This window comes from Terrapene carolina, unplaced genomic scaffold (assembly GCF_002925995.2).
Source record: "Terrapene carolina triunguis isolate 2854851 unplaced genomic scaffold, T_m_triunguis-2.0 Scaffold42, whole genome shotgun sequence".
Taxonomy (NCBI): Eukaryota; Metazoa; Chordata; order Testudines; family Emydidae; genus Terrapene; species Terrapene triunguis.
The window spans coordinates 7,062,454-7,072,922 of NW_020664393.1; the positions used below are offsets into that span (position 1 = coordinate 7,062,454).

General features: G+C 39.8%; 1 protein-coding gene across 1 annotated transcript in view; it reads left to right on the forward strand.

Moving 5' to 3' along the window:
- Nucleotides 1-10,469, forward strand: part of PDSS2 (decaprenyl diphosphate synthase subunit 2) — a 179,183-nt gene that overhangs the window by 74,041 nt on the left and 94,673 nt on the right. Inside the window, exon 2 of the mRNA XM_024202614.2 lies at nucleotides 6,401-6,535. Within this exon, the coding sequence (XP_024058382.1) occupies nucleotides 6,401-6,535 (135 nt within the window). The remainder of the gene's footprint in view (nucleotides 1-6,400; nucleotides 6,536-10,469) is intronic.

Sequence of the window (10,469 nt, forward strand, 5' to 3'; positions counted from 1 at the left end):
GAGCCCCGGCGGGGGCTCGGCTCTCCCCCCGGCGGCCAGAGGGTCGGGGGCAGGGCGGCGAGCCGCGTTGGGGGCTCGGCTCTCCCCCGGCGGCCGGAGCGCAGGGCGTGGGGGGAGGGCGGCCAGAGCGCCGGGGGGAGGGCGGCGAGCCCGGCTGTGGCCCCGCTCTCCCCGGCGGCCGGAGCGCCGCACCGCCCCCCTCCAGGTGCCGCCCCAAGCACCAGCTTGGGTGCCTGGTGCCTGGAGCCGGCCCTGGTTGAACCAGCTTATTACATTTCCCATTATTTCTTCTATTCTCCATTTTAATCTCATTATGATATACTGTAGAAAGCAAAAGCCTGGTAATAAAATTACTTTTTTGTCATCTCACAATCAACTCCATTGCAGATATTCCAAATTTTGTTCTGTTGCGCAACCTTGATTAACTAATAGGACTAATGCTAAAAATATTAAATATTCATTGCTTGCAACTAGGCAGTGTTTTTTTGACAAAACATGTCAATTACGAGTGGAGTTAAACCGTTGAAAATTATAGGAAATTAATCTCCAAACTGCATTTTTAAAGCAAAGTCTGTTGAAATGGGCACTACAAGTTGAGAAATGCACAAAACATTAAGTGAAATGCTCATGTTTGCTTGATTTATTCTCTGTAACAGACGGAGTGTGGTAGTAGGAGGTGTAATTTGCAGCACATTAGCTATTAGCCAGTGTCACTGCTTGAGTGGGTGGTGTGAGTCTCTTGTGTCTGTGTAGCGTAATATGCATGTTTCAGAGCTAGACTCTTCTCCCCTGTGCATCAACATTGTTCACTCAAAAAAAGAGAGTTCTGTGTTTAAACCTGTGAATCTGACAGTTTTCAAATGGCTTATTTTGTCATATGCATAAAATCTAGCATAGATGCTTTTCTTCCAGCCTTTTTAATGTTTTGTAAAAGCTGGATTGTTGTAGATTGTTAGTCAGACATACTCATCTATCTTTTTTATTTTCCCCTGAGGGTGTAGTGTATAATTCCAATCTGCCTAGTCTATAATTTACAGCAAGCAAAATTTACTAATGTCTTTTCTTGGCTACTCTATGCTCACACTTGTGATGTTATTCTGCAGAGGTTTTCCAAAAGATTCCAAGCTTGACACTACTTGCATATGTCCCAATTTCACTTGGGTTGCTTTCAGTTCACTTTTCCCCCCTAGAGGAACCTGTCTTCTGCCACATACCCATCAAAACTAATTGCACCATCTGGAAGACTTCTGTGTAGCTGTTACTTGGGCAGAGTATCTCTTGGGAATTTAAATCAGGTAGAGTGTGAATGTGACCCCTGAAGCCATGTTAAATAGATGCTGTAGTTTCTAGTTTCTAAAGAATGGTCACCTTAGGCTTTTTTTTATTTGTCTAATGCAATTTGCTTTAGTATGGATATGATACATGTCAGCAACATAATTTGTCATTTCTCTAAATGGAATTGGACTTTGAATAGTAATTTGCTCATAAATCTATATGTATGTGTAAGGTGTCCTGGCTAAAATTGTATTTTACTTATATAATTATGTGATAGCCATACCACATATTTAGTCATTATACCTGTACAGTTCTTCCTCTTTTACACCTTTGAGCGCCTTGCCCTGCACTTTGTGAACAATTTGTTTTTACTAGTAACATTCTAAACCTCTGAACTTTCAAACAGTTGGATTTTTTTTATTAATAGTAATAATAGGCTATTTTTCATTCCCTTCCCTCCCCTAGTATGGATCAGGTAAAAGCAGAAATTTAAAACTTCACTTGTTCTCTACTTGCCATATCCATTCCTAAACCAGCAACTGATTTATGTGCCTATACTTTTGTGGCTCAGCAGGTGTGTGTCCCATGGGAAAGCTGGGTCCCTTGCTTTTTAATGGTATGATATAATACAATTTGTTTCTAGCCCAGCCAAATCATGAGATACTGGGCTTCCAAATATCTAAAAATAATCTGAAGAAACATTTTTTATATGTTTAAAATTATTAGTACTAATTTTTCTGTACATGAGAACTAAGGCAACTTGGTTTTATGGACAAAGGAATAGGAAGAAATAGTACCAGTAACTCTTTTTTTTTGAGCTACTTTTCTGTAACATGCGTCATAAACAAAATGCATGAATGGTGTGAGGAAGTATGAAGATTTTATTTGCACATAGTTGGATGACCTGCATCTCTCTTGTGCTTAACCACGCGTGAGTAATGTGGTGAATTTAAACTGAAGCCAGAAAACTGTTTATACCACCACACACCATCATGTATTCTGTACACAGGGTGTGTATGCTGTATATAGTCAGAATATATGTATTTTTCTAACTTTTGCTGGACTATTATAGGATTTACATGTGGCTCAAACTTTGGAAATCTACACAATGTTAATTGTTTATATCATCAGTACTTTCTTGGCATGAGGAAAACTGTGTGGTTTTCCATCTAAATGTTTGGAATATTGTAAGCAGATTTTTACTTATTCATTTGAGTAGTGAGACTAAAGGTACAAAAACTGTAAATTCACTGAGTGCTGAAAACAACGTTTTCCCTTTAAAATCCTTCATTAGGTATATATTTTCAGTAAAAGGAAACCTTTGATACAGTGAACAGTTTTGTTAAATTGTGTTAACCTTCCATCCTTTGTGCATGATTCCTAAAATAATCCATATGCGGTCTTTCATGCAAACTTGCTTCCAAGCACTTAGGATCCACGTGGCAAAAAACTATAAAGTTAAGTAACCTGCAGTGTATATGTCCTAAATGCCTTTCCTTGTTGGATGTTGAAATGTATAAAGACTATGTCCCTCTTCCTACCACAGTCTTCATTTGTATAGAGGGAGGGACTTGTCTGTATTTCAGCACCACTTATATTCAGATCCAGAGGGTGCTCAACACTACCAACACCTTACCTAGTGTCTTGATTTCTAGCCATAAATAAGGTAATATAAGAAGGAATGTGTGAAGGAACATCAGAAAATATGTGGATTACTTTCCCAAGAAAGCTTATCTTGGATATAGCATCTGGTTTTCATTGATGTCTTACTAGTTTTTACCCATTTTTAAAATTGGATTGTCCAAGGCCGATGAGTGAGAGCTAGTAGCTTGCTCAATGTACCATGGTAAGTAAGTATTCACATTAGGACTCAGAACTCTCCCTACTTCCAGTTTTTTTATTTAACCACTGGATCACAAAGCTTCCTAGTTAAGAGCATATGAAATTATTCAACCAGGTGTACTCTTATTTTTGCAATGGTGAAGTAGTTCATGATCTGACCTTGTGCATTATTCTGTGCTTGAATACTAAATCCCAGGCTGAATATTTTTTTTTTTTTTTTGCTAGAATCCTGATGTTACTCCATGCTCTCATAGTTTTCAAGCAACACTCAAATCTGTTGATTAAAAGTTTGCTAGCTAGGTACTTAGGCACTGCCACAGCATTAATTGCCATTTACATTTTAACACCCAATTTAAGAGATACAAGTGGTTTTTAACTGCATGGCACCAAATTGACTTTTAGGATTGGCAGCCAGTGGCACTGCTACAGTCTAAATTTTTAGCATCAGCTGTAAATAGTTGTTGTATATTTTCGGGAGCCACCTGAGGTAAGCGACGCCCCCTCACACAGCACAACCACCTGCCCCAGCCCAGAACCCGACCCAGACCCCTCACTCCCTCCTGCACCCAAACTCCCTCCCAGAGACCACACCCCCTGCTGCACCCCAGCCTCCTGCCCCAGGCTCAGCCCAGAGCCCCCTCCCACACTCCGAACCCCTCAGCCCCATCCCACAACCTGCACCCCCTCCTGCACCCCAACTGCCTGCCCCAGCCCGAAGCCCGCACCACGCACCCAAACTCCCTCCCAGAGCCCGACCGCTCACCCCCTCCCACACCCAAACCCCCTCCCAGAGCCTGCACCCCTTCCCGCCCCCCAACGCCTTGCCCCAGGCCGGTGAATGTGAGTGAGGGTGGGAGAGAGCGAGTGATGGAGGGAGGGAAGGGGGCTGGAGTGAGCGGGGGTGGGGCCTCAGAGAAGGGGCATGGACATGGGGCAAGGTTGGGGCGGGGCAGTGGTGTTTGGGTTTGTGCGATTAGATAGTTGGCAACCCTACTTGCTACCCATGACCTCAGAATATATTTTGGGCACCAGCTGCTCTTCCCTCAATGATGACTGTAAAGTGAATCCACCTGTCTAGTGGAAAAAGGCTGGCAAATGAGATGTTAGCTAGGATGTCAGAACATCAATTCTTAGCTCTCTCTACCAAACTAAGATGGCATCAGTGTTTCCATCGAAGAAATCTGCAGGAGTACAACTTGGAATTCTGTACACATATTTTCAGAATATTGTTTTCTTAACAGGCTCATCTGATGCTTATTTTGCGAGGGCGGGTCTGCAATTCTTGTTTTAGAATGCTACTGCTCACCTTCCTGGGGGCTTGTGGTATTTGCTAGATTCCCAAAAATGTGAGTTTGCTTGAAAAAGAAATGGTTACTTGCCAAAAGAACAGACGTTCTTTGTGGACATTGCCACTGTATATTTGTACTTCATGCCCACCTTTCCTCAGAGCTTTTTGGAACTCCAACCATTCAGTGCTGTGAGAGGGTGCTCAGACTGCTCCAACAGGCACCACTTTCTCTAGGTCAGTGGCATGCAGGGGGAGGCACATGCCACAAGTGTGAATATAGAGGCAACATTTGAAGAGCCAAACTTGATCTCCTTCACCTCTTTATTCAGCTGACTCTCATTCCCCGGACTCTTCCTTCCTGCTTTATTCCTACCCTGTATACAAGTAGCATGTTGACTGGCTCTTCTTGACTTGCCAAATTATAATCTGTTCTGTTTTTCTCTTCTCCTTCCCCTCCAACAGACTAATATTTATTTTTATTTTTTTACTATAAGATGGTTATAACATGCCTGAAAAGCTGCTGAATGAGTTCCATCACTCTGCTATCCTGTTTTAACTCATCCTATTATGGCAAGGTTTTTCACGCGTCAGAACAATCGATATTTGTGGATTGCATGTACTGCAACGTTAGTTAATGTTTGTAAAGCACTTTGTAAATGTAAACCACTATAGAAGCAGTAAGTATTATCGAGACATAATGGAATGAGTCAAGGATGCAATGGCAGCCTTCAGTGTGAACATCATTGTCTGTCACTGAGTCTAACATGTAAATGGTGAATTTTTGTATTTATAGAACTGTCAATTTCAAATACCGTCCTAAAGATACTCTAGTTTGTCTTGGATTGTAAAATGATGGAAATGTTTTGTAATATTCAACTATGAAGTATTCTGAGATTAAGTAATGTATGTTAGATTTTCTTACACATAAATACTACCTAGCTAAAAGATACCATAGATTTTCCTGGAGCACTGTTGTTATAAAGACAGATATGATCTAATTTCTTCCAGAGATCAAGCCAGAGAATTATAGCCAGGAATAATATGAGATACAACCTGTCTAGTAACCTACGATATTGTAAAATAAGCCATATAAAAACTAAGGTTATGATAGTATCAAAGATCATGTAATCAAGTTCACTGGAAGTTGGATTACTGCATAACACTTTTGTGGTATATAAAATCCTTTTACTCTAAAATTTTAGCCTTCTGGAGAGTAGGACTAGGAGGCAGAGATTCCAGAAATTTTGGGTCCAGAAGGAGAGCAAAGCTTGTTTTTAAGCAAACTCATTTTTGAGGTGCCACCTTCTACGCGGTAATTAAGAATTGTTTATGGCAGAAACAGTGAGAGAGAACTGAATTTAAAGATAAAGCATTTGGAGCTGTTCTTCTGTTTGTTCAAACTGTTAATCTTTCTCCAGTGAATTTAACTCCCTCACTTTTATGGAAATTTTCATGTCTGTTGTTGTCTATGGTTTTACTAAGTTTGTTCCTAAAATGCAGTTAATCTTGTTGTATGTTCTGATATAACTGGTCTGCTGTAAAAAAAAATATATATATTTTTCAGTAGATTATAGATTTGGGTTGTACCCATCTTACATCTTTATGGCTGCTTTTGTTTTTTTATACTTGGTAAAAATATTTTGTACTATTACTGTTGTACTGTATTATCTAAAAATATTCCTGGTGACAACTTCACAGAAGTGCTGGGCATACACTTCTCCGAGGAAATAGAAATGGGAATTCCAGATTTAAGTATTGTGTTTATTTGTAGTAGTAACATTTCACCATAAATTATGGAGTAAAGATGACAACAGATCTTGATTGAGAACTGCAGTTTCCTTCACCCACTGATGTGAATAGTAGAGACTTTAGATGAAATGATGATGTCACTCTGGAGGCTGAGTCTTTCTACTTGGATTTTGTGTGAACAGGTAAAATGATTTTATGAAAAATCCTGATTATTTTTTTCCAACCCTCCCCTCCTTCTTTTGGCAGAGGGCTTGTGTATGATAGCCGGAATAACCTACAGATGCGAGGTTTGGTCGTATTGCTTATTTCCAAAGCAGCTGGTCCCAGCAACACAGCAGAGCTTTCTTTCCAGCATGACATGGTCAGCGGGATTTATTCCAGGTATGGTGCAACCTCTTACAGCAAAAACCACTGACATATGTTTATTGGACAGGTGACTTCCATTACATCTTAATGGCTGGTCTGAAGGCCACTTGGGGAAAGTCAACATTGATTTATGTAATTATAAAACTTAAAAATCCCCTCTTAAAATACCAAATGTGTGTGTGGTTTTTATATATAAAGTGATGGCCTCCCTTTCCCCAACCCTTTGTATGTTGCTCTTCATCTTCATTGTAAGTTGTCCAGGGTGGGGACTGTCTACCTACCTCTGTTTGTACAGCTCCTAGCATAACAGGGCCCTCATCCTGATAGGGGTTTTTGGGACCTTCCATGATGATAGGATTTTTATGAGAACAGTGTCCCATGCTCTGTCCTGGCTGTTTGGCAGTTAGCTATCTCTGGAGCTGTGCTGAAATCATAAGTGATGTTAGAACTGGTAGAAAAAATTTGAAATTTTGACAAATTTTTATTGAAATTTTATTTGAACTTTGTTGGAATCCCCTCCTCCCCCCAAATGTTTTCTTCACCATCTTTGAAATTTAATTTAATTTGTGACCAGCTCTGATACTGATAGACCAAAAACATGCAAATGCACAGAGGCATGTTTATGACTGGATCCATTTAGAAATAGTGATTAAAGTTCCCTTGTATGCTTTGATCTGCTCCACTTTGGAACAGGAGTACATCAGTGTGCACTAGGGAAAATTGAGTGAGTGGAAACAGAGTCCATATGGACAGCTAGTGCACAGTACATTTATACCCCAGCTTGTTGCACACTGTTAGTCTAGATCAGTGTTTGTCAACCGGGGGGGAGTCACGGGAGAGGTTTGGGGAGGTTGCAAGCAGGGCTGGCCTTAGGGGGTATGAAGCAGGGCAGTGCCTGGGGCCCATGCCATCGGGGGCCCAGTGAAGCTAATTTACATGTTTCAGCCCCAAATTTAAGGTAGGGGTGCAATTTTTTCTACGGGGGGGGGGGTGTCATGGGTTTTTTTGTAAGTTCAAAGGGAGTCGCCAGCAGAAAAAGGTTGAGAAACACAGGTCTAGACAAGCCCTAAGAAACATCCAAAAATAGATAGTGGAGATATTGTTACAGAAAGGCTGTGTTGTCACCTTAGCTGGTTAGTCCCATTCTTGTTTGTTTTTGCACATAATGTCCACTTAAGCTGTGCACCTCTTTTCTATACGTATACAAATGATGCAGTATGATACCATAATTCTAATTAATTATAGTATAGGACAGGGATCGGCAACCTTTGGCACACGGCTCGCCAGGGTAAGCACCCTGGCGGGCCAGGCCGGTTTGTTTACCTGCCGTGTCCGCAGGTTCGGCCGATCGCGGCTCCTACTGGCCAAAGGGGGCTGCAGGAAGTGGCACGGGCTGCGTGCCAAAGGTTACCAATCCCTGGTGTAGAAGGTATTGTCGTTTGGTTTGTAAATGATTACAGAAAAGCTTATCTTTAAAATGCTTAAGACAGGGGAGAGGAAAACAGTGTATATAGTCTTGAATGTGGTCATTTTGGGAATGGAGATACATTTTAAGTATTTAAAGCTGTAATTAGACAAGTGACTAGTAGAAGCATTTAAAACACTGAATTAATAATGGGCCAACTGGTGCAGCTCCGTGGACATCAGTGAAGCTATGAGAATTTAAGATAGTTGAAGATCTAGTCCAATAATTTAAGTGTAAAAGGAAGACACAACCATAATATCTAGAATAAGTCAGACACTCAGAAGATGAAAGACATTTAAATGCTCCTACACAGAACATTAGGGTTCATTACTGGCTGCAAAAGTGATAACAATGGAAATGTGTTAAATTTAAATCTTCTATGATGCTTCAGATCTATAGCAAGGTGAAATATGGGAGCAATAATGCATTCTAGTAATAATGCTGAGGTGCTGTATATTTTCTACTATATATGGGCCAGATACTGCTCCCATTGAAGTCAATGTGAGTTTTGCCATTGGTTTTAAATGGAAGTAGGTTTGGGTCCTCTCTCATTTTTTTGAGCTTGTGTAACACTTTGTGGCTCTCCAAGGACGCATTGTATATGGAACTCGTGCCCAATCTCAATTTTTCTCAGTTAAACAGATAAAATAAAAAGGACAAAATGCTTATAAAATCAAGGTCTAAAAGCCATTTGCAATTCCTTTATGTATTACAAATGATATTTTACAAAGACTAGTTTCCTGAATAGGAACCAAGGGACATCATTTTCCAGCCGTGTAGTTTTCTCTCAGATCTTGGTAAGGACACAGTCACTATTCTGTCATGATGCTGGTATGTGTGTGGAAGTTAGAGGTGCATATTGAAGGCAGAATACACCCCTTGATGCTATGAAACAAAGAAACCTTATTTTACTTATTCCTTTTTATTTTATATATTTTTAATACTTTTCAGGCTATGGAGAATACTTGTTGGAAATATATTTTTTCAGGTTATTTTCAACTCTCCTGTAAATTATACAGTCTTTTTTGTTCCCATACTATGTAATTACTTCATCTATGTACATATGAAAAATGCTGGAAATATTATTTCTGGCACTGTAAAGAGCATCTTCATTGCCTGATACTTGAATGCTGTGGATGGACATTATGTTGTGGGCTTTTAGCTACTGGATATGGCTCACTTGATCTTCGAGCAGTTGGTAGTGATTAATTAATTGCTTTCCTGAAGTCCTACCATAAACTAAATTGTTCCAGTACTAGTCAGAGATTATACCAGCCCAATGTTTCTTTCTCGTGTTTGTTTTGGAATCCATGTCTGTGTTCTCTTTAAATCTCTGTCCCTACAGTGGTAGCCCTTAACTATCAGCCTGACATATTTGGTAGCCAGTATGTTGAAAATATAATTTGGGAAGAGAAGAAGAAAGGGGATATATAGTAGAATATGCTTTACCCATTTAATTCAGAAAAGGATAAGTCAATTGCACTTTATATTTTGGAATGAGGTTTAATTATCATGAATTTTTCATCCTCCATGTTCTTGAGTAAAATAAAGTGCAAATAAGCAGTATGTATAATCTTAAATAAAATAGAATGTCACTGAGTAGTAGAATTAGATTAGGCCACTACTTATTTGTCTTCCTCTTCCTATCTCCAAATTAGTCAGTGTGTGGGACAAATGATCTAAATATAAATATGGGGCACCTATTTATTTTTGGTGCATTTTTATTTTCTTTGTGTGTAAGCAAAGCTTTAGTTGGGGTTATGTAATTGTAAAAAAACATCTAACTTGATTTTAGTTGCAGCAAAGAGTCTCCTTCCCCTCCAGTTCCCATATATAGCACATGTATATTACTACCCCATACATAAAAAATGTAAATAAAGTGTATTAGCACATGGCTTTTCTTTTTGTTGCATTTTGTCTCCTGTTATCCTTGCTGTTCCTGCCATTTTTTCTTTTTCTCTTATTATCTATTCCCTCCTTCCACATAATATGAGTAATTCTGCTTATGGAGAGCCCACACTACTTGTTATATTGTATAAAATCCAGAGTGGTGAGAGGCATAGTTCTGTAGTTCGAAATAAGGAAGTGGTGGATGCCCAAACTTTATGATAGACTGCTGCTGCTAATGTACACATAAAATTACCTACACGTTTTTTATCAAAAACAAGTGTAGAATCCTTATACGTGCAAGAAACAAATTCATTTCTTCTTGTCTGAATTCACCAGGGATGGAAATCTATAGTTGATTAGATTTAGACTGACCTGCAGTTACAGGGAGGAAATGGCCAACGGCTGCAATCTAGGAGTCTGAAGCTGCATTTGTTCCCTCCTTGCTTCCTAGCTCAATGAAATAAAGCACAGTAGAAATAAACAGAACAGGTTGGGTGGAAGTGAAGAGAAATAAAAATACTGGAAACAAGAAATAAGGTAGTCTGACGTGTGTGTGTGTGTGTGTGTGTGTGTGTGTGTGTGTGTGTGTGTGTG